This window comes from Petromyzon marinus, chromosome 80 (assembly GCF_048934315.1).
Source record: "Petromyzon marinus isolate PM22_M1 ecotype Great Lakes invasive population chromosome 80, UKy_Petmar_22M1.pri1.0, whole genome shotgun sequence".
Classification (NCBI taxonomy): Eukaryota; Metazoa; Chordata; class Hyperoartia; order Petromyzontiformes; family Petromyzontidae; genus Petromyzon; species Petromyzon marinus.
In genome coordinates, this window is record NC_133746.1 from 11,304,697 (window position 1) to 11,330,722 (window position 26,026).

A 26,026-nucleotide genomic window follows, 5' to 3' on the forward strand; every position below is an offset into this window, starting at 1 on the left:
AATCAGTCGAGCGGCAATATATTTTCATCGGTTGCGTAACGCTGTGTGAAAGCTACCTGGTCTGTCGCTCCGCACTAAGCTTCAGGTCTTCTCGGCCACGGTCAATCCCTCCCTTCTCTACGCTTGCGAAACGTGGACCCCCCTAATGGAACATCTTCACCGGTTAGAAACATTTAGGCTGGCCTGCCTACGATCCATCCTGGGTTTAACCAGACTGGATTCTGTGAGGAGCTCACAAATCCTTGAAAGATCTGGGCAAGGTCCCATCGGTGAGCTCCTCCGGCGAGGAAGGCTGCGATGGCTGGGTCATGTAGCCCCCATGCCCAGCCACCGCATGCCGAAACAGCTTTTGTTCGGCCAGATTGAGGGGGCTAAGCGGGCGCGGCACGGGCTAGAGAAGAGATGGAGTGATGTGGTACAGGAGGACGTGGAGCTGAGTGGACTTGCCGATGACTGGTACCAGCGGTGTCAAGATCGGCCTCTGTGGAGGAGGCTCGTGAAGGACGCTGCTACTGGGCAGTTGGAGGCAGTCGCCCTCCAACAACAACGGAGGGCGGAGCAGCGACGCTCACAACAACGAGCGGAGCGCCGGGTGGCTAAAGCACAGCAGGTTGGCACAGTAGGGGGCACAGGTGGTGCATCAGCCAGTCGTCTCAGTCAGTCGACCCGTGGCACCTGCTGGGTCTGCCCCGTGACCTCCTGCCGACGGGCGTTCGACACTTCACGTGGCCTCAAGGTGCACATAGCCTGGCACAGGCGTCGTGGTGACGTCACCGCCACTTAGTGGCGAATGATGGTTGTTGTTGTGTGCGAGTGTGTGCGCAGTCCCGATTGAGAGTTCGCTCCACGCGTGCGGGGCTTTTGACGGCAGAAGGAGGCTTAGCCTGCTGGGGTGGGTAGGTGAGCGAACAGGTGTGTGAGTGGGTGAGTGAACAGATGGGTGAGTGGGTAGGTTGGTGAGCGGCCAGGTGGGTGAGTGGGTAGGTGGACCAGCGAACAGGTGGGTGGGTGGGTGAGTGAACGGGTGAGTGTGTGGGTAGGTGGACGAGCAAACAGGTGGGTGGGTGAGTAAACGGGTGAGTGTGTGGCTGAGCGGGTGAGCGAATAGGTGGGTGTGTGGGTAGGTGGACGAGCGAACGGGTGGGTGGATGGGTGAGTGAACGGGTGAGTGTGTGGGTAGGTGGACGAGCGAACGGGTGGGTGGGTGGGTGAGTGAACAGGTGAGTGTGTGGGTAGGTGGGTGAGTGAACGGGTGAGTGGGTAGTTGGACGAGCGAACGGGTGAGTTGGGTGGGTGAGTGAACGGGTGTGTGGGTAGGTGGACGAGCGAACGGGTGGGTTGGGTGGGTGAGTGAACGGGTGAGTGTGTGTGTGGGTGGGTGAGTGAACGGGTGAGTGGGTGAGTGAACGGGTGAGTGTGTGTGTAGGTGGGTGAGTGAACGGGTGAGTGGGTAGGTGGACGAGCGAACGGGTGAGTTGGGTGGGTGAGTGAACGGGTGAGTGGGTAGGTGGACGAGCGAACAGGCGGGGAAGGTGGACGAGCGAACAGGTGAGTGTGTGGGTGGGTGAGTGTGTGGGTGGGTGGGTGAGTGAACAGGTGAGTGGGTGGGTGGGTGAGTGAACGGGTGAGTGGGTAGGTGGACGAGCGAACAGGCGGGGAAGGTAGACGAGCGAACAGGTGAGTGTGTGGGTGGGTGAGTGTGTGGGTGGGTGAGTGAACAGGTGAGTGTGTGTGTGGGTGGACGAGCGAACGGGTGAATGTGTGGGTGGGTGGACGAGCGAACGGGTGAGTGTGTGGGTGGGTGAGTGAGTGTGTGGGTGGGTGAGTGAACAGGTGAGTGTGTGTGTGGGTGGACGAGCGAACGGGTGAATGTGTGGGTGGGTGGACGAGCGAACGGGTGAATGTGTGGGTGGGTGAATGTGTGGGTGGGTGGACGAGCGAATGGGTGGGTGGGTTGGATAGGCGCGCGGGGCGTGCGAATGTTGAGAGTCCCGTGCCTTGTCGGGTACAGCGAGCGACGCTTCGAGTGTGTCCGAGGCTGGGCGCCTTTTGTTTACAGCGAGCGGCCGCGCGTGGCCCAGAGGTCGCGGGCCCCTCGCACTCTTGGCTCGGGGAAACCCCACGAATGGTGATGGTGGTGGGGGTGGTGGTGGTGGTGGGGGTGGTGGTGGTGGTGATGGTGGTGGTGGTGGGGGTGGTGGTGGTGGTGGTGGTGGGGGTGGTGGTGGTGGTGGTGGTGGGGGTGGTGGTGGTGGTGGTGGTGATGGTGGTGGTGGGGGTGGTGGAGGTGGTGGTGGTGGTGGAGGTGGTGGTGGTGGTGGTGATGGTGGTGGGAGTGGTGGTGGTGGGGGTGGTGGTGATGGTGGTGGGGGTGGTGGTGGTGGTGGTGGTGGGGGTGGTGGTGGTGGTGGTGGTGATGGTGGTGGGAGTGGTGGTGGTGGTGGTGGTGGTGATGGTGGTGGGGGTGGTGGTGGTGGTGGTGGTGGGGGGGGTGGTGGTGGTGGTGGGGGTGTTGGGGGTGGGGGGGTGGTGGTGGTGGTGGTGGTGATGGTGGTGGTGGTGGGGGTGGTGGAGGTGGGGGTGGTGGTGGGGGTGGTGGTGGTGGGGGTGGTGGAGGTGGGGGTGGTGGAGGTGGTGGTGGTGGTGGGGGTGGTGGTGATGGTGGTGGTGATGGTGGGAGTGGTGGTGGTGGTGGTGTTGGTGGTGGTGGTGGTGGGGGGGGGGGGGTGGTGGTGGGGGTGATGGTGGTTGGTTTCTGGGGGTGGTGGTGGGGGTGGGGGTGGTAGTGGTGGTTGTGGTGGTGGTTGTGGTGGTGGTGATGGTGGTGGTGATGGTGGTGGTGATGGTGGTGGTGGGGGTGATGGTGGTGGTGATGGTGGTGGTGATGGTGGTGGTGGGGGTGATGGTGGTGGTGATGGTGGGGGTGTTGGTGGTGGTGGTGATGGTGATGGTGATGGTGGTTGTGGTGGTGGTGGTGTTGGTGGTGGAGGTGGTGGTGATGGTGGTGGTGATGGTGGTGTTGGTGGTGGTGATGGTGGTGTTAGTGGTGTTGGTGGTTGGTTTCTGGGGGTATCCCCCGTGTAGCGATCACTTTCGGTCGCGACTGAACCGACAGTCCGCCCCGAGACAACCCACACACAGCCTACACACAGCCTGCACACAGCCTACACACAGCCTACACACAGCCTGCACACAGCCTACACACAGCCTACACACAGCCTGCACACAGCCTACACACAGCCTACACACAGCCTGCACACAGCCTACACACAGCCTACACACAGCCTACACACAGCCACAGCCTGCACACAGCCTACACATAGCCTACACACAGCCTGCACACAGCCTACACATAGCCTGCACACAGCCTACACACAGCCTACACACAGCCTGCACACAGCCTGCACACAGCCCACACAGCCTACACACAGCCTACACACAGCTACAGCCTGCACACAGCTACAGCCTGCCCACAGCCTGCACACAGCCTACACACAGCCTGCACACAGCCTGCACACAGCCTGCACATAGCCTGCACCAGGCTACACACAGCCTACACACAGCCTGCACACAGCCACAGCCTGCACACAGCCTGCACACAGCCTACACACAGCCTACACACACAGCCTGCACACAGCCCACACACAGCCTACACACAGCCTACACACAGCCTACACACAGCCTACACACACAGCCTGAGCCTGCACACAGCCTGCACACAGCCACAGCCTGCACACAGCCTACACACAGCCTGTACACAGCTACAGCCTGCACACAGCCTGCACACAGCCACAGCCTGCACACAGCCCACACACAGCCTACACACAGCCTGCACACAGCTACAGCCTACACACAGCCTGCCCATAGCCCACACACAGCCTACACACAGCCCACACACAGCCTGCCCACAGCCTGTACACACACAGCCTGCATACAGCCTGCCCACACACAGCCACAGCCTACCCACAGCCTGCCCACACACAGCCCACACACACAGCTCACACAGCCTGCACACAGCCTGTACACACACAGCCTACACACAGCCTACACACAGCCTACACACAGCCCACACACAGCTCACACACAGCCTGACGCAGCCTGGCTACAGCCTGCCCACAGCCCACACACAGCCCACACAGCCCACACACAGCCCACACACAGCCTGCCCACAGCCCACAGCCTACACACAGCCTGCCCACACACAGCCCACACACAGCCTGCCCACACACAGCCTGTACACAGCTCACACACAGCCTGCACACAGCCTGCCTACAGCCTGCCCACAGCCTGCCCACACACAGCTCACACAGCTCACACACAGCCTACACAGCTCACACACAGCCCACACACAGCTCACACACAGCCTACACAGCTCACACACAGCCCACACACAGCTCACACACAGCCTGCCCACACAGCTCACACACAGCCCACACAGCTCACACACAGCCCACACAGCCCACACACAGCCTGCCTACAGCCTGCCCATAGCCTACACACAGCCTGCCCACACAGCCCACACACAGCTCACACACAGCCTGCCCACACACAGCCTACACACAGTTCACACACAGCTCACACACAGCCTGCCCACACAGCTCACACACAGCCCACACACAGCCTGCCTACAGCCCACACACAGCCTGCCCACACACAGCCCACACAGCTCACACACAGCCTACACACAGCCCACACACAGCCCACACACAGCCTACCTACAGCCTGCCCATAGCCTGCCCACGGCAGTGAGAGGCCAGGAGGCGGCCTCTAAAGGCTCCCCGCTTCACCTCGGATTTCATTTTTTATTTCTCCTCGCACCTGTCAGGACGTCCGCCGGACACGAGGCAGGAGGTGTCGGTGGTGTCGGTGGTAGTGGTGGTGGTGGTGATGATGGTGTCGGTGGTAGTGGTGGTGGTGTTGGAGGTGGTGGTGGTGGTGGGGATGGTGGTGGTGGACGTGGTGGTGGTGGTGGGGATGGTGGTGGTGGAGGTGGTGGTGGTGGTGGGGATGGTGGTGGTGGAGGTGGTGGTGGTGGTGGGGATGGTGGTGGTGGTGATGGTGGTGTCGGTGGTAGTGGTGGTGGAGGTGGTGGTGTCGGTGATGGTGGTGTCGGTAACGGTGGTGGTGGTGATAATTGTGGTGGTGGTGTCGGTGGTGGTGGTGGTGTCGGTGGTGGTGGAGGTGGTGGTGGTAGTGGTGGTGGTGTTGATGGTGGTGTCGGTGGTGGTGGTGGTGTCGGTGGTAGTGGTGGTGGTAGTGGTGGAGGTGATGGTGGTGGTGGTGATGGTGTCGGTGGTGGTGGTAGTGGAGGTGGTGGTGGTGATGGTGGTGATGGTGGTGGTGATGGTGGTAGTGGTGGTGGTGATGGTGGTGGTGGTGTTGGTGTCGGTGGTGGTGGTGTCGGTGGTGGTGGAGGTGGTGGTGGTGGAGGTGGTGTTGGTGGTGGTGGTGGTGGTGATGGTGTCGGTGATGATGGTGTCGGTGGTGGTGGTGTCGGTGGTAGTGGAGGTGGTAGTGGTGGAGGTGATGGTGGTGGTGGCGGTGGTGGTGGTGGAGGTGGTGTCGGTGGTAGTGGTGGTGGTGGTGGTGGTAGTGGTGGTGTCGGTGGTAGTGGTGGTGGTGATGGTGGTGGTGGTGTTGGTGGTGGTGGTGTCGGTGGTGGTGGTAGTGGTGGTGGTAGTGGTGGTGGTAGTGGTGGTGGTGGTGTCGGTGGTGGTGGTGGTGATGGTGGTGATGGTGGTGTCGGTGGTGGTGGTGGAGGTAGTGGTGGTGGTGATGGTGGTGGTGGTGTCGGTGGTGGTGGTGTCGGTGGTGGTGGTGGAGGTGGTAGTGGTGGTGGTGGTGTCGGTGGTAGTGGTGGTGGTGATGGTGGTGGTGGTGTTGGTGTCGGTGGTGGTGTTGTCGGTGGTGATGGTGATGGTGGTGATGGTGGTGGTGGTGTCGGTGGTGGTGGTGGTGATGGTGGTGGTGGTGATGGTGGTGGTGTTGGTGTCGGTGGTGGTGGTGGTGATGGTGGTGGTGATGGTGGTGATGGTGATGGTGGTGATGGTGGTGGTGGTGATGGTGGTGGTGGTAGTGGTGGTGGTGTCGGTGGAGGTGGTGGTGGTGGTGTCGGTGGTGATGGTGATGGTGTCGGTGTCTCTAACACCCCCCTTCGCGTCTTCCACACGGAGGAGCAAAGCGAGGAGCAAAGGGCTCCTTAGAAGTGTCCGCAGCAGCATCATCAGCATCATCATCAGCAGCATCAGCAGCATCAGCAGTATCATCAGCATCATCATCAGCATCATCACCATCATCATCAGCAGCATCATCAGCATCATCATCAGCATCATCATCAGCATCAGCAGCATCATCAGCAGCAGCGTTTGTCTGGGACCCCCTCCACCACCACCCCCTTGGACGTGGATTTTTGCCGCTGCTCCTGAAAAGTTTCGGTGCGGGGGCGAGGCGATTTCTTTCCGCGTAGTTCAACTCGCGACATCGCTGATGGACAACGCTGATGGACATCGCTGATAGACATCGCTGACGGACATCGCTGATGGACATCGCTGATGGGCATCGCTGACGGACATCGCTGATGGGCAACGCTGATGGACAATGCTGGTGGACATCGCTGATGGACATCGCTGATGGACATCGCTGACGGGCATCGCTGATGGACATCGCTGATAGACATCGCTGATGGACATCGCTGATGGACATCGCTGACGGGCATCGCTGATAGACATCGCTGATGGACATCGCTGATGGACAACACTGATGGACATCGCTGATGGACATCGCTGATGGACAACGCTGATGGACATCGCTGACGGACAACGCTGACGGACATCGTTGATGGACATCGCTGATGGACATCGCTGACGGACATCGCTGATGGACATCGCTGACGAGCATCGCTGATGGGCATCGCTGATGGACATCGTTGATGGACATCGCTGATGGACATCGCTGATGAACAACGCTGATGGACAACGCTGATGGACGTCGCTGATGGACAACGCTGATGGACATCGCTGATGGACATCGCTGATAGACATCGCTGACGGACAACGCTGACGGACATCGCTGATGGACAACGCTGATGGACATCGTTGATGGACATCGCTGATGGACGTCGCTGATGGACATCGCTGACGGACAACGCTGATGGACAACGCTGATGGACATCGCTGATAGACATCGCTGATGGACATCGCTGATAGACGTCGCTGATGGACGTCGCTGATGGACATCGCTGATGGACAACGCTGATGGACGTCGCTGATGGACAACGCTGATGGACATCGCTGATGGACAACGCTGATGGACATCGTTGATGGACATCGCTGATAGACATCGCTGATGGACATCGCTGATAGACGTCGCTGATGGACGTCGCTGATGGACGTCGCTGATCACTTGCGCGAGAGACTTTCTGTCCCGGCAACGTTTGGCTGCGTTGGCGACGAACATTCACGTGAGGTTAACGGTGGGGGTGGTGGGTGGGGAGGAGGGGGTGGTGGGTGGGGAGGAGGGGGTGGTGGTGTGGTGGGGGGGTGGTGGTGGTGTGGTGGGGGGGTGGTGGTGCCCTGTGTTGGTGGTGGGGGGTGGGTACTCGATGGGGGTGTAGGTGGGGGGTTAGCAGTCAGTCAGTCAGGTGCGATCAGAGGCAGGAGGGGGTAATGAGTGAGTTGGTGAGTGAGTTGGTGAGTTGGTGAGTGAGTTGGTGAGTGAGTTGGTGAGGGAGTTGGTGAGTTAGTGAGTTAGTGAGTGAGTTAGTGAGTTGGGGAGTGAGTTGGTGAGTTAGTGAGTGAGTTAGTGAGTTAGTGAGTGAGTTGGTGAGCGAGTTAGTGAGCGAGTTAGTGAGTGAGTTAGTGAGTGAGTGAGTTAGTGAGTGAGTTAGCGAGTGAGTGAGTTAAGGAGTGAGTTAGCGAGTGAGTGAGTGAGTTAGTGAGTGAGTGGGTTAGTGAGTTAGTGAGTAAGTTAGTGAGTTAGTTAGTGAGTTAGTTCGGGAGTGAGTGAGTGAATGAGTTAGTGAGTGAGTTTGTGAGTGAGTGAGTTAGTGAGTTAGGGAGTGAGTTAGGGAGTGAGTTAGCGAGTGAGTGAGTTAGTGAGTGAGTGAGTTAGTCAGTGAGTTAGTGAGTTAGTGAGTGAGTTGGTGAGTGAGTTAGGGAGTGAGTTGGTGAGTTAATGAGTGAGTGAGTTAGTTAGTGAATGAGTTAGGGAATGAGTTAGTGAGTGAGTTAGTGAGTGAGTTAGTTAGTGAATGAGTTAGGGAGTGAGTTAGTGAGTTAGGGAGTGAGTTAGTGAGTGAGTAAGTTAGTGAGTTAGTTAGTGAATGAGTTAGGGAGTGAGTTAGTGAGTGAGTTAGGGAGTGAGTGAGTGAGTTAGCGAGTGAATTAGTTAAGGAGTGAGTGATTGAGTTAGTGAGTGAGTGAGTTAAGGAGTGAGTTAGTGAGTGATTTAGTGAGTTAGTGAGTGAGTTAGTGAGTTAGTGAGTGAGTGAGTCAGTGAATGAGTTAGTGAGTGAGTTAGTGACATGGTGAGTGAGTCATTGAGTGAGTTAGTTACATTGTGAGTGAGTTATTGAGTGAGTTAGTGACATTGTGAGTGAGTGATTTTGTCAGTGAGTTGTCGAGTAAGTTAGTGACTTTGTGAGTGAGTTATTGAGTAAGTTAGTGACTTTGTGAGTGAGTCATTCAGTGAGTTAGTGACATTGTGAGTGAGTTATTGAGTGAGTTAGTTACATTGTGAGTGAGTTATTGAGTGAGTTAGTGACTTGTGAGTTATTGGGTGAGTTAGTGACTTATGAGTGAGTTATTGGGTGAGTTAGTGACATTGTGAGTTATTGGGTGAGTTAGTGACTTGTGAGTTATTGGGTGAGTTAGTGACTTGTGAGTTATTGGGTGAGTTAGTGACATTGTGAGTGAGTTATTGAGTGAGTGAGTGAGTCAGTGAATGAGTTAGTGAGTGAGTTACTGACATTGTGAGTGAGTCATTCAGTGAGTTAGTGACATTGTGAGTGAGTTATTGAGTGAGTTAGTTACATTGTGAGTGAGTTATTGAGTCAGTTAGTGACTTGTGAGTTATTGGGTGAGTTAGTGACTTGTGAGTGAGTTATTGGGTGAGTTAGTGACATTGTAAGTGAGTTATTGGGTGAGTTAGTGATATTGTGAGCGAGTTGTCGAGCGAGTCAGTGACATCGCGAGTGAGTCAGTGACATCGTGAGTGAGTCAGTGACATCGCGAGTGAGTCAGTGACATCGCGAGTGAGTCAGTGACATCGCGAGTGAGTCAGTGACATTGTGAGTCAGTGACATTACGAGTGAGTCGGTGACATTGTGAGTCAGTGACATCGTGAGCGAGTCAGTGACATCGCGAGTGAGTCAGTGACATTACGAGTGAGTCAGTAACATTGTGAGTGAGTCAGTGACATCGCGAGTGAGTCAGTGATATCGCGAGTGAGTCAGTGACAATGCAAGTGAGTCAGTGACATTGTGAGTGAGTCAGTGACACTACGAGTGAGTCAGTGACATCGTGAGCGAGTCAGTGACATCGCGAGTGAGTCAGTGACACTGCAAGTGAGTCAGTGACATTGTGAGTGAGTCAGTGACATCGCGAGTGAGTCAGTGACATTGCGAGTGAGTCGGTGACATCGCGAGTGAGTCGGTGACATCGCGAGTGAGTCAGTGACATCACGAGTGAGTCAGTGACATTGTGAGTGAGTCAGTGACATCGCGAGTGAGTCAGTGACATCGCGAGTGAGTCAGTGACATTGTGAGTGAGTCAGTGACACTGCAAGTGAGTCAGTGACATTGTGAGTGAGTCGGTGACATCGCGAGTGAGTCAGTGACATTGTGAGTGAGTCAGTGACATCGCGAGTGAGTCAGTGACATCACGAGTGAGTCAGTGACATCACGAGTGAGTCGGTGACATCGCGAGTGAGTCAGTGACATCGCGAGTGAGTCAGTGACATTGTGAGTGAGTCAGTGACATTGCGAGTGAGTCAGTGACATCGCGAGTGAGTCAGTGACATCGCGAGTGAGTCAGTGACATTGTGAGTCAGTGACATCGCGAGTGAGTCGGTGACATTGTGCGTGAGTCAGTGACATTGTGAGTGAGTCGGTGACATTGTGAGTGAGTCAGTGACATTGTGAGTGAGTCAATGACATCGCGAGTGAGTCAGTGACATTGTGAGTCAGTGACATCGCGAGTGAGTCGGTGACATTGTGAGTGAGTCAGTGACATTGTGAGTCAGTGACATCGCGAGTGAGTCAGTGACATCGCGAGTGAGTCGGTGACATCGTGAGTGAGTCAGTGACATTGTGAGCGAGTCGGTGACATTACGAGCGAGTCAGTGACATTGTGAGTCAGTAACATTGTGAGTGAGTCGGTGACATCACGAGTGAGTCAGTGACATTGAGAGTGAGTCAGTGACATCGCGAGTGAGTCAGTGACATTACGAGTGAGTCAGTGACATTGCGAGTGAGTCAGTGACATCACGAGTGAGTCAGTGACACTGCGAGTGAGTCAGTGACATCACGAGTGAGTCAGTGACATTGAGAGTGAGTCAGTGACATCGCGAGTGAGTCAGTGACATCGCGAGTGAGTCGGTGACATTATGAGCGAGTCGGTGACATTGTGATTGAGTCAGTGACATCGCGAGTGAGTCAGTGACATTGTGAGTCAGTGACATTGTGAGTGAGTCAGTGACATTACGAGTGAGTTAGTGACATCACGAGTGAGTCAGTGACATCGCGAGCGAGTCGGTGACATTGTGAGTGAGTCAGTGACATTGTGAGTGAGTCAGTGACATTGTGAGTGAGTCAGTGACACTGCAAGTGAGTCGGTGACATCGCTCGCGAGCCGGTGCCTTAGTCAGCGAGCCATCGGGCGAGCGAGCGGGCGATCCAGGAGTTTCGGGGGGGGGGCGACCGGGGGGGGGGGGGGGGGGGGGGGGCGGGGCGGCCGGGGGGAGGGGGGCGCGTCCGGCACTCTGGGGGGCAGCATGGCAGCGGACGACGCGACGTCGTCGTCTCCGCCGAAGCCCTCCCTCGAGAACGGCGGCGTCGGCGGCGCCGCCTCCGCCGCCTCCGCCGCCTCCGCCGCCTCCGCCGCCGCCTCCGCCTCCACCGCCGCCTCCGCCGCCTCCGCCGCCTCCGCCGCCTCCGCCGCCTCCTCCGCCGTCTGCAACTTCTTCGACCGCGTGGTCATCAACGTGGCGGGCCTCCGCTTCGAGACTCAGCGCGCCACCCTCTCTCGCTTCCCTCGCACCCTCCTGGGCGACTCGCGCAAGCGCCGGCGCTTCTTCGACGCCCGCCACAACGAGTACTTCTTCGACCGCAGCCGCTGCAGCTTCGACTCGATCCTCTACTACTACCAGTCGGGCGGGCGCCTCCGTCGGCCCGACTCCGTGTCGGTGGACGTCTTCGCCGAGGAGATCCGCTTCTACCAGCTGGGCGAGGCGGCGATGGCGCGCTTCCGCGGGGACGAGGGGCTGGCGCGCGAGCCCGAGCGGCCGCTGCCGGCGGGCCGCCTGCAGCGGCAGGCGTGGCTCCTCTTCGAGCACCCCGAGAGCTCGCCGGCCGCCAAGGGCGTCGCGCTCGTGTCGGTGGCCGTGGTCGTCGCCTCCATCGTCGTCTTCTGCGTCGAGACGCTGCCGCGCTTCCGCGAGGCGGCCGGCGGTCCCAGAGGCCCCGGCGGCCCCGGCGGCGGCCCTGGCAGTGGCCCCGGTGGCGGCCCCGGTCCCGGCGGAGGCCCCGGCGGTCTCGGCGGCCCCTCGGCGTCGCCCCCGCCTTCGTCGGCCCGTGCCACTTTCGCGGACCCATTCTTCGTCGTCGAAGCCGTCTGCATCGTGTGGTTCACCCTGGAGTTGCTCGCGAGGTTCCTGTCGTCGCCGCGCAAGGCGACCTTCTTCCGGGGCCTGCTGAACGTCATCGACGTCGTGGCCGTGGCGCCGTTCTTCGTCGCCCTCGCCACCGAGCTCCTGGAGCTGCGGGGCGGCGCCACGCAGCACGCCACGACCCTCGCCGTCTTCCGCGTGGTTCGCCTCGTGCGCGTCTTCCGCATCTTCAAGCTGTCGCGCCACTCCAAGGGGCTCCAGATCCTCGGGCAGACGCTCAGGGCCAGCCTCAAGGAGCTCGCGCTGCTGATCTTCTTCCTGCTCATCGGCGTCGTCATCTTCTCGAGCGCCGTGTACTTCGCCGAGGCGGACGTGCCCGGCACGGCCTTCCGCAGCATCCCCGACGCGTTCTGGTGGGCCGTCGTCACCATGACGACGGTGGGCTACGGCGACATGTACCCCATCACGGTGGGTGGCAAGCTGGTGGGCTCGCTGTGCGCCCTCGCCGGAGTGCTCACCATCTCGCTGCCCGTGCCGGTCATCGTCAGCAACTTCAGCTACTTCTACCACCTGGGCAAGGCGCGCGAGGAGGACACCACGCTCTACTACACCGTGCCCGCAGCCGGCGGCTTCGGGCAAGGCCAAGGGCAAGGCCAAGGCCAAGGCCAAGGCCAAGGCCAGGGCTGCGGGCAGGGCTTGCCGACGGACTCCAAGAAGAAGGCGTCCAGGAGCCTCGCCGACCTGCGGGACATCGGCGACGCGTTCCTGGATGGGGAGGAGGCGGTGATGCTGCCGGCGGTGATGCCGGCGGTGCTGCCGGCGGCAGCGGCCGACAAGTCGAGGGCGTGGCCGTCGGCGGGCGCCACCGCCGACGCCGTCGCCGGCGGTGGCGCCGTGGACTTCTGCCACACGGATGTGTGAGGCCCGGCGGTGGCCGCAGAGCGACCCCCTTGCCACCACGCCCCCCTTGCCACCGCGCCCCTTGCCACCACGCCCCCTTGCCACCGGGCCCCCTTGCCACCGCGCCCCCCTTGCCACCGTGCCCCCTTGCCACCACGCCCCCTTGCCACCGTGCCCCCTTGCCACCGCGCCCCTTGCCACCGCGCCCCCTTGCCACCGCGCTCCCTTGCCGCTGGCCCCTTGCCACCGCGCCCCCTTGCCACCGCGCCCCTTGCCACCGGCCCCTTGCCACCGCACCCCTTGCCACTGCGCCCCCTTGCCACCGGCCCCTTGCCACCGGCCCCTTGCCACCGCGCCCCTTGCCACTGCGCCCCCTTGCCACCGGCCCCTTGCCACCGCCGGCCCCTTGCCACCGCGCCCCTTGCCACCGGCCCCCTGCCACCGGCCCCTTGCCACCGCGCCCCTTGCCACCGGCCCCCTTGCCACCGCCGGCCCCTTGCCACCACGCCCCCTTGCCACCGCAGCCTGCCTCAAGCGGCCACGGCCGCCGGACATCCTCCACGGTAGGGAGACGCGGATTGGACCGAGTGAGGAGGGAGGCCCTCGCCGGTGAACGCTTTGAAGAGGAGGAGCGGTTGCGGGTGGGGGTTGTGGGGGGAGGCGTACGTTGGTGAGTGCATCGTCTTAAGCGGTTATTTTGTCGTGGTTATCGGCCATGTTAGGCGACGGACAATCGGAACGAGGAATTTTAAACGACGCGAGGGAGTTTCTCGCGGATTTCCCTCCACCCCCACCACCCCCCACCCCCTCCCAGGACAGCTGCCTCAGCAAGAAGGGTGATACTGGGGTGGAGGGAGGTGTGGGATTCTACGTAGATCATAACCAACTCACAATCTTTCTCCGTACTCACGCGGTTTGTGTGTGTGTGTGTTTTTTTTTGTTTGTTAAATCCGCCATCGTTTTATTCGATGGAGGAGTTTGACCGCGGATTTCGTTGCTTCGACCGCTGGACGTTGTTGCCTCCCACCTGCCACGTTGCCCTTGGGATTTGAAGGACTCGGGAGGTCCCGGTGGTCGTTTTAGGTTTGACTCCTCCTCCCTCCTCCTTCTCCTCCCTCCTACCCCCTCCTACCCCCTCCTCCCTTCTCCTCCCTTCTCCTCCTCCTTGCGTCCCGACAAACTCGTCGCTGGAAAAAGGAGAGAGAAATAAATATATAACCCCACCCCACCCTTCCCCGAGGATATACTCACGAAGGCGATGACCACCGGCAACTCGCAACAACGCTGCCGAAGGCGCCGTCGGAGGGCGTATGGCCCGGCGCTTACCGATCGAGGCTTGCCGGAGTGATTTACAATCGTCGTGATAATTTCAGGGCCTTTGCTGTCCCCCCTCCACCCCCCCCCCCTCCCCCCCCCCCTCCACCCCCCCCTCCCCAGCGCCTGCCTTTCTTTCGTACGCAGCGCAAGGCCCCCCCCCCCCCCCATTGCGTCTTCCGTGAGCTCCGTGCTTTGGCCCGCACGGAGTCATTTAAGTCCGTCCGGCTTTTTTCGGGGGGTCGTGCCGGACGCTGAGAGCCTCTCGAGGAGGAGGAGGAGGTGGTGGAGGAGGAGGGGGAGGAGGAGGTGGAGGAGGAGGAGGAGGTGGAGGAGGAGGAGGGGGAGGAGGAGGTGGAGGAGGAGGAGGAGGAGGAGGGGGAGGAGGAGGAGGAGGTGGTGGAGGAGGAGGAGGAGGTGGAGGAGGAGGAGGGGGAGGAGGAGGAGGTGGAGGAGGAGGAGGAGGAGGAGGAGGAGGGGGAGGAGGAGGAGGAGGGGGTGGGCTGTAAAAATGAATCGCCATCGCGTTCGAGCCACGAGCCTTTAAATTGCCGGGATTACCATTTGGTACGGCCATTTTAATGCACAATATCAAAGGTTCTCGCATGATGCGCATGCATAATGTACGTTGACTCATTCATCTACGCCTCTATGTAAGGAATGAAACAATAAGAGTTTTTTTTCTTCTCACGAATCTGGCTGTAGCCTGATGAAGCTGGTTGTAATTACCGGCGAAGCGTCGTCACTCGGATTGTAAATGCTGTGGCTTGGATCTCCAACACACCGGCGTGCCGTACTAGTATACTACACTATACACTACGCTACACTCTACACGACACTACTAGACACTACGCTATACAGTACTATACACTACACTATACACTACACTATACAGTACTGTACATGACACTATACACTACACTATACACTACACTATACACTATACACTACACTATACACTACACTATACACTACGCTACACTATACACTACACTATACACTACACTACTATACACTACACTACTATACACTACACACTACACTACACTATACACTACACTATACACTACACTATACACTACACTACTATACACTACACACTACACTATACACTACACTATGCACTACACTATACACTACTATACACTGCACTATACACTACACTATACACTACTATACACTGCACTATACACTACACTACACACTACACTATACACTACACTATACACTACACTATACACTACACTACACACTACACTATACACTACTATACACTATACTATACACTACACTATACACTACTATACACTACACTATACACTACTACACACTACACTATACACTACACTACTATACACTACACTATACACTACACTATACACTACACACTACACTACACACTACACTACACTACACACTATACACTACACTATACACTACACTATACACTACACTATACACTACACTATACACTAGTGCTGTACTAGTGACGAATTGGCCACGTTCTGTTTACGTGACAACCCATTACTACGCGACACTACTACTACTATACATATTTTTTATTATTTTATTGTCTCCCTTCCACGTGGCGGTGACTTTACGGAAAGATCCAAGAATAATAATTTTATTGTTTCATATTTTTATTATTTTATTGTCTCCCTTCCACGTGGTGGTGACTTTACGGAAAGAACCAAGAATATGAATTTTATTGTTTCATATTTGTATTATTTTATTGTCTCCCTTCCACGTGGCGGTGACTTTACCGAAAGAACCAAGAATATGAATTTTATTGTTTCATATTTTTATTATTTTATTGTCGCCCTTCCACGTGGCGGTGACTTTACCGAAAGAACCAAGAATATGAATTTTGATTTCAAGCGAAAGCATTACCAGTTGGCTGTGCCGGGTGTTTGCCGGGTTTGAACTGACGCATCTATTTTATTTACGCAATATAACCCCACCCCCAACCCCACAACTCCCACCCAAAAAAAACAAAAACGTGTTACTATTGTGGCTTTAAATGTTTCGGTTAGAAGCCGAGCCCAGTTTCGCGCCCGGGGCAAAGCGGAGATCTTCTTTACACCAACACCAACCACCAACAACAACAACAAAAGCCACAACAACAACATCATCAACTTGCTGGTGCGCTGTCCGCAAACAGCAGCGTACAAAAAGACAACCTCGTTACGATTGCACTGTACCAAAACCCGCTGTGCCCCCCTCCCCCCCTCCCCCCAGAAAAAAATAAATAACTACACTATACACTACTACGCGGGGCGCGCATGAATAGAAACGACCGTGGCTTAAGGCGGCGTGCGAGAAATCGCTTCGCTACTGCGCAAAAAATAAAAAAACTACCGTACAAAAATCGTGTCTCACTACCGTGCAAAAAATTATTACAAAAGCGTGTCGCTTCTGTGCAAAAAAATTATTACAAAAGCGCGTCGCTTCTGTGCAAAAAAAATATTACAAAAGCGTGTCGCTTCTGTGCAAAAAAATTATTACAAAAACGTGTCGCTTCTGTGCAAAAAAATTATTACAAAAGCGTGTCGCTTCTGTGCAAAAAAACTACCGTACAAAAATCTTGTCACTACCGTGCAAAAATTGTTACAAAAACGTGTCACTTATGTGCAAAAACTACTGTACAAAAATCGTGTCACTACCGTGCAAAACATTATTACAAAAGCGTGTCGCTTATGTGCAAAAAAACTACCGTGCAAAAAACGTGTCACTACCGTGCAAAAATTGTTACAAAAACGTGTCACTTATGTGCAAACACTACTGTACAAAAAACGTGTCGCTATTGTGCATAAACTACTGTACAAAAAACGCGTCACTTATGTGCATAAACTACTGTACAAAAATCGTGTCACTACCGTGCAAAAATTATTACAAAAACGTGTCACTTCTGTGCAACAACTACTGTACAAAAAACGTGTCACTTATGTGCAAAAATTATTACAAAAACGTGTCACTTATGTGCAAAAAAACTACCGTGCAAAAAACGTGTCACTACCGTGCAAAAATTGTTACAAAAACGTGTCACTTCTGTGCAACAACTACTGTACAAAAATCTTGTCACTACTGTGTAAAAAATTATTACAAAAGCGTGTCACTTCTGTGCAAAAAAACTACCGTGCAAAAAGCGACTCACTACCGTGCAAAAATTATTACAAAAGCGTGTTGCTTCTGTGCAAAAAAACTACCGTGCAAAAAACGTGTCGCTATTGTGCAAAAATTATTACAAAAACGTGTCACTTATGTGCAAAAAAACTACCGTGCAAAAATCGTGTCACTACCGTGCAAAAATTATTACAAAAGCGTGTCGCTTCTGTGCAAAAAAACTACCGTGCAAAAAACGTGTCACTACCGTGCAAAAAATATTACAAAAACGTGTCACTTATGTGCAACAACTACTGTACAAAAATCTTGTCACTACCGTGCAAAAATTATTACAAAAGCGTGTCGCTTATGTGCAAAAAAACTACCGTGCAAAAAGCGTCTCGCTACCGTGCAAAAAATTATTACAAAAGCGTGTTACTTATGTGCAACAACTACTGTACAAAAAACGTGTCACTACCGTGCAAAAATTATTACAAAAGCGTGTCGCTTATGTGCAAAAAAACTACCGTGCAAAAAGCGTCTCGCTACCGTGCAAAAAATTATTACAAAAGCGTGTCACTTATGTGCAACAACTACTGTACAAAAAACGCGTCACTTATGTGCATAAACTACTGTACAAAAAACGCGTCACTTATGTGCATAAACTACTGTACAAAAATCTTGTCACTACCGTGCAAAAATTATTACAAAAAACGTGTCACTTATGTGCAACAACTACTGTACAAAAAACGCGTCACTTCCGTGCAAAAATGGCTACAGAAACGTGTCACAATTGTGCAAAAACTACTGTACAAAAAACGTGTCACTCTGCAAAAACTACTGTACAAAAAAGTGTCACTTCTGTGCAAAATCTACTGTACAAAAATTGTGTCACTACTGTGCAAAACTTATTACAAAAACGTGTCACTTATGTGCAACAACTACTGTACAAAAAACGCATCACTTCCGTGCAAAAATGGCTACAAAAACGTGTCACAATTGTGCAAAAACTACTGTACAAAAACGTGTCACAATTGTGCAAAAACTACTGTACAAAAACGTGTCACTTCTGTGCAAAAATGAATACAAAAACGTGTCACTTCTGTGTAAAAATTATTACAAAAACGTGTCACTTGTGTGCAACAACTACTGTACAAAAAACGCGCCACTTCTGTGCAACAACTACTGTACACAAACGCGCCACTACTGTGCAACATCTACTCAACAAAAAACGCGTCACTAGTGTGCAAAACGCCACGATACAAACGCCTGCCTCTATTTTGTGCAACAACAACAACAACAAAAACGACTTCACACAAACACGTCACTACCGCGCCAAAACTCCTGGGCACAGACTCAAAGCTACTGCACGGACGCATTGCCCGCAAACTACCGCACGAAAAGAGACTTTCGCTTGCCGTGCAAAAAAAAACAAAAACCACCGTCCCCGGGGAAAAAAAACCCGCATCGCGGAAAACCTGGCCGCTACCGCGCCAAAACTACCGTCACGAAAAAATGGCGCCCGCGAGCTTAGGAAAATGTTTCGCCGCCGTGCAAAAAAAGCTAAGCAAAAAAACACCGCCAAGCGCCCAAACTAGCGGACGCGAAATCTTTGCCGCTCAAGCTCACACCTGGCCAAAGCGGCTTCCACGCGAGCAACCCGGACGGGAAAACCGTGGACGCTCCCTGGACTAAACTTCCGGGGGGCGGGGAAGCTTCCAATGCCGCCCGTTCCGGTGACACAGGTGGCGCAAAGATCGGCGCGGAGTCTACCGAGGAAGAAAACGCCTGGAACATCCGCCGCCGCCCAAGTCCTCCCGTCCTCCCGTCCTCCCGTCCTCCCGTCCTCCCGTCCTCCCGTCATCCTCCCGTCCTCCCGTCGTCCTCCCGTCGTCCTCCCGTCCTCCCGTCCTCCCGTCCTCCCGTCCTCCCGTCCTCCCGTCCTCCCGTCCTCCCGTCGTCCTCCTGTCCTCCCGTCGTCCTCCCGTCGTCCTCCCGTCCTCCCGTCGCCGATTCGGGCGACTTGCCCGGAGTGTTAAGACGGCGCTTGCGGGGCTCCCGCTACCGACGTCACCGGGAGTAGATGTTTACTGGGGTTTGGATTCGCGCAAAAAAGGCGAAGGGGGTTGTCGTCGCGTGATGCAATGCACGTGGCCAGTCCGTGGACCGCTGAGAGGGTTTTGTCTGCGACTCCATGGGTTGCACCTGACCCGGAGTTACGCCAAGTTGTGATTCGCCGTTATAATGTAGCGGTTTGCTCGAAGTGTAAATGTTGTTGTTGGTTTTGCCCTCGCCAACGCGCAACTGGTGAAGCGCTGTGACTAGTATACTACACTATACACTACGCTACTATGCACTACACTACTACATACTACACTATACACTACACTATACACTACACTGCTATACACCACTATACACTACACTATAGACTACACTACTATACACTACACTATACACTACACTATACACTACTATACACCACGATACACTACACTATACACTACACTATACACTACACTATACACTACACTATACACTACACTATACACTACTATACACAACACTATGCACTACACTACTACACACTACACTATACACTACTATACACTACACTGTACACTACACTACTACACACTACACTATACACTAGACTATACACTACACTACTATACACTACACTATACACTACACTATACACTATACTATACACTACGATACACTACTACACACTACACTATACACTACTATACACTACATTATACACTACACTACTATACACTACTATACACTACACTATACACTACATTACTATACACTACACTACACACTACACTATACACTACACTACTATACACTACACTATACACTACACACTACACTACTACACACTACACTATGCACTACACTATACACTACACTATACACTACACTATACACTACACTATACACTACACTAGACACTGCACTACTATACACTACACTATACACTACACTATACACTACACTACTATACACTACACTATACACTACACTATACACTACACTATACACTACACTATTACATACTACACTATACACTACACTATACACTACACTATACACTACACTACACACTACACTATACAGTACACTACTACACACATTTGACTGGCGGCCGATCACTGTGCTACACCTTTCATCACGATAAGTCCGCCAATAAAATGCTAATTTTGTTATGCTAATTCCTTTGTCAAGGCACCTTAATCACTCTCACACAGCTTAAAGGTCAGCGGTCTGAGCTTGGCTCTGTCTTTCACTCCAGCGCTGTCCTCCAGACAGCCTGGTCCCCTTCACCATGATGAAGGCCGCTTGTGTTGTGGCCGAAACGTCGTGTGATTTTTTTGCTGTTTTATTTTTTGTTTGTTTGTTTCACCTACGTGGTGACTTTACCGAATAGAACCAAAAGAGCATGCATCCCTGCGGTCACGGAAGCTTCCAATCGAGATGTAGCGCTGTAACACAGCAACGAATTGGAACCACGTTCTGTTCACGCGACACCAACTCATCCTACAAATGCGGCCGCGGCCGGGGGCGGTGGCCATGGGTTTTCACGACACCCGTTCACGTTCACGCGATGTGACCCGACGCTGCTGCTGCTGCTGCTGCTGAACAACAAGGACCTTAAATTTTGATTTAAAGCTTTCGTGACTGCAGTAATTCATATTCTTAGTTTTTTTCGGTAAAGTCACGTTGAAGAGAAACAACAAAATAAGAAAATATATATAAAACAATAAAAAAATTCTCACGACGTTTCGACCATAACTCAAACGGTCATCATCAGGTGTGTCGGTTTGCATAAATTTATTTTTTAAAAACGGCACATTTATTTATTTATAAAAAAACGTTGGCGTCACGCGCAGCGATTGGCAGTTTGCCCAGGACTAGTCCATCTATTTTTTTTTTGAAAAGAGGAGGGGGGAGACGAAATTTTTTATAATGTATGCTGTCTGAAAGCCACTGTAAGCGTGAACAATTAAGAACTGAAATGGTTTATCAAATCTTTCCAATGATTGCTAAGATAGAATCCATCTTCTCGGTTGAAATTGTCTCTGTGCTTGTATATGTGGATAGCCTCATGAACGAATCTCTCATGGAAGCCAGATGGCTTACAAAGAACCTCCGTCTTGGAGAAGTCAATGTCATGTGAGCCTACTGAATTATAACAGTGATCTGCCACGGCCGAGGTGTTGGTCCTACCGAGTTTAAGGTCTGCTTTATGTTCACGAATGCGGTCCGAGACATGGCGTTTGGTTTCTGCAATGTAACTACTACCACAGAGGCAACTTAGTTTGTAGACACCAGGGTATTGTATGTCCGGAATCACATCTTTTACAGACGGAACCAGATCACGGATTTTTTGTAATTAAATAAATGCGCCGTTTAAAAATAAATTTATGCAAACCAACACACCTGAAGATGACCGTTTGAGTTATGGTCGAAACGTCGTGAGAATTTTTTATTGTTTTATATATATTTTATTGTTTTGTTGTTTCCCTTCAACGTGACTTTACCGAAAAAACTAAGAATATAGCAAGGACCTTTTGATTTAAAGCTTTCGTGACTGCAGTGAAATTCGTATTCTCAGCTCTTTCGGTTAAAGTCACCACGTTGAAGGGGTAACAATAAAACGATAAAATATACATATGTAAAACAATAATTAAAAAAAAATTCTCGCGACGTTTCGACCGTAACACAAACGGTCATCATCAGGTGTGTGTTACGGTCGAAACGTCGTGATAATTTTTTTTTTTTAGATAACACAATAATGTTATTGTGTTATTTTATTTTATCAATTTATTATTTTATTCTCATTCTACGTGGTGGTGACTTTACCGAAAGAACCAAAGAAGATGAATCATTGCAGTCACGAAAGCTTTAAATCGAAATACAATACTAATAATAATAGGGGGGTTTTCCCATTTTTTTGTCTGGCAACGAAACTGCAACCCTATTATTATTACGTTTTGGTATTGGCAAAGTAGGTCTAATGATGATGTAGATGCTCACCCCGAGCGCCTCATTACTTTGATAGCGGCATTGTCTTTGAGCTGTGTAAACGCCTTCCGGCGTCATCTGGCCGAGCACCAATTGGGTCGAGGCTCAAAAGAAAGCCGTCCCTTGGTGGTGGACCAATCAGTTTCAAGGACAATGCATCATCATATTATATTATCATAGTGTGTGTGTGTGTTTTGTTTGCATTTTGATTGCAGGTATTGTGGTTAATGCATCCTTGTTAAAAAGGTTTCGGTTTTGTTGCCAGAAAAAAGTGGAACAACCCTTATTATTATATTTTGCTATTGGCAGAGGTCTAATGAGGATGTAGATGCTCACCCCGAGCGCCTCATTACTTTGATAGCGGCATTGTCTTTGAGCTGTGTAAACGCCTTTTGGCGTCATCTGGTCGAGCACCAATTGGGTCGAGGCTCAAAAGAAAGCCGTCCCTTGGTGGTGGACCAATCAGTGTCAAGGACAATGCATCGTGTATACTATCATAGTGTGTGTGTTTTGTTTTTGCATTTTGCCTGCAGGTATTGTGGTTAATGTAGACATGGATCTTTGTAAAAAGGTTTCAGTATTGTTGCCAGAAAAAAGTGGAAACACCCTATTATTATTATATTTATATTGGTACTGGCAAAGGAGGTCTAATAATGATGTAGATGCTCACCCCGAAGCCCTCATTACTTTGATAGCGGCGTTGTCTTTGAGCTGTGTAAACGCCTTCCGACGTCATCTGGTCGAGCACCAATTGGGTCGAGGCTCAAAAGAAAGCCGTCCCTTGGTGGTGGACCAATCAGTTTCAAGGACAATGCATCACATATATATACTATCATAGTGTGTGTGTGTTTTTTTGTTTGCATTTTGACCGCAGGTTATTGTGGTTAATGAATCCTTGTAAAAAAAAAAAACAAAAAAAGGTTTCAGTTTCGTTGCCAGAAAAAAAATGGGGAAAAACCTCCCCCCCCATTCATTATATCAGATCGACATCAGGTCCGTCACGTGCCGGGTTGAAGGGATTGGCAGTGGCCGGGCGGATGGTGGCCCGCTGTTACCGAAGCAGTGCACTTTTTGATTTGTTCGTCCGTGGGGACGCCTTGGGAGTCTCCTTTGTCGGCAAAAACTCCGGGAAGCTCGCCGAAGGTGTCCTCTCTCCCGTCGTGGAGAGTTCACGGACGCCGAAGGGCTCGCGAAGCTGTGAACGCAAAACAGGTTACTCCGCATTCTTGTGCGGGGAAATGTAGCGTTTCAGGTGCATACTATACACTATACACTACACTGCTATACACTACACTACTATACACCGCACTGTACACTACACTACTGTACACTACACTATACACTACACTACTACACACTACACTATACACTACACTATACACTACTATACACTACACCACTACACACTACACTGTACACTACACTACTATACACTACACTATACACTACACTGTACACTACACTACTATACACTACACTATACACTACACTATACAATACACTATTATACACTGCACTATACACTACATTACTATACACTACACTACTATACACTACACTATACACTACACTATACAATACACTATTATACACTGCACTATAGACTACATTACTATACACTACACTACTATACACTACACTACTATACACTACATTATACACTACACTACTACACACTACACTACTACACACTACACTACTATACACTACTATACACTTCACTATACACTACGATATACACTACACTACTATACACTACACTATACACTACACTACTATACACTACACTGTACACTACACTACTATACACTACACTATACACTACACTATACACTACACGATACAATACACTACACCACTATACACTACACTGTACACTACACTACTATACACTACTATACACTACCATACACTACTATACACTACACTATACACTACACTATACACTACACTACTATACACTACACTATACACTACACTATACAATACACTACTATACACTGCACTATACACTACACTACTATACACTACACTACTATACACTACACTATACACTACACTATACACTACACTATACAATACACTACACCACTATACACTACACTGTACACTACACTACTATACACTACTATACACTACCATACACTACTATACACTACACTATACTCTACACTACTATACACTACACTATACACTACACTATACAATACACTACTATACACTGCACTATACACTACACTACTATACACTACACTACTATACACTACACTATACACTACACAATACAATACACTATTATACACTACACTACTATACACTACCATACACTGCACTATACACTACACTACTATACACTACACTACTATACACTACACTATACACTACACTATACACTACACTACTACACACTACACTACTATACACTACTATACACCACACTATACATTACGATATACACTACACTACTATACACTACACTATACACTACACTATACACTACACTATATACTTCACTACTATACACTACACCATACACTACACTAAACACTACACAACTATACACTACCATACACTACACTACTATACACAACACTACACTACTACATATACTACACTACTATACACTACACTACTATACACTACACTACTATACACTACACTACTATACACTACACTACTACATACACTACACTACTATACACTACACTACTATACACTACACTACTATACACTACATTATACACTACACTACTATACACTACACTACTACATACACTACACTACTATACACTACACTACTATACACTACACTACTATACACTACACTACTACATACACTACACTACTATACACTACACTATACACTACACTACTATACACTACACTACTACATGCACTACACTACTACATACACTATACTATACACTACACTATACACTACACCACTATACACTACACTATACAATACACTATACACTGCACTATACACTACTACATACACGACACTACTATATACACTACAGTACTATACACTACACACTACACTACACTGCTATACACTGCACTATACACTACACTATACACTACACTATACACTACACTACTATACACTACACTATACAATACCCTATACACTACACTATACTCTACACTAATACATACACGACACTACTATATACACTACACTACTACACACTACACTACACTAAACACTACACACTACACTATACACTACGCACTACACTATACACTACACTATATACTACACTATACAATACACTACTATACACTACACTATACACTACACTACTATAAAATACACTATACACTGCACTACTATACACTACTATACACTACACTATACACTACACTATACACTACACTATACACTACACTATACACTACACTATACACTACACTACTCTACACTACACTACTATACACTACACTCTACACTACTATCCACTACACTATGCACTACACTACTACACTATACACTACACTATACACTACAGTACTATACACTACACTACACAATACACTACTATACACTGCACTATACACTACACTATACACTACACTATACACTACACTACTCTACACTACACTATACAATACCCTATACACTACACTATACTCTACACTACTACATACACGACACTACTATATACACAACACTACTACACACTACACTATGCACTACACTACTACACACTACACTATACACTACGCACTACACTATACACCACACTACAATACTCTTTAACCACCAACCCTCCACCCACCATGACGGACGCGACATGCCAGGCAGGCACTCATCCACCAAGCGGATTGACAATTTTTCCTCGGT

General features: G+C 51.2%; 1 protein-coding gene across 1 annotated transcript; it reads left to right on the forward strand.

Annotated features, from left to right (window-relative positions):
• Positions 1-10,989: 10,989 nt before the first annotated feature.
• Positions 10,990-12,797, forward strand: LOC116958663 (shaker-related potassium channel tsha2-like). Its single transcript, XM_032981394.2, has one exon. It carries the CDS (start codon positions 10,990-10,992, stop codon positions 12,742-12,744), a length of 1,755 nt encoding a protein of 584 aa, XP_032837285.2. The 3' UTR covers positions 12,745-12,797.
• The last annotated feature ends 13,229 nt before the right edge of the window (positions 12,798-26,026 follow it).

Coding starts and splice junctions, on each gene's coding strand:
- LOC116958663 (XM_032981394.2), top strand. CDS start 10,990: ATGGCAGCGGACGACGCGACGTCGTCGTCTCCGCCGAAGCCCTCCCTC.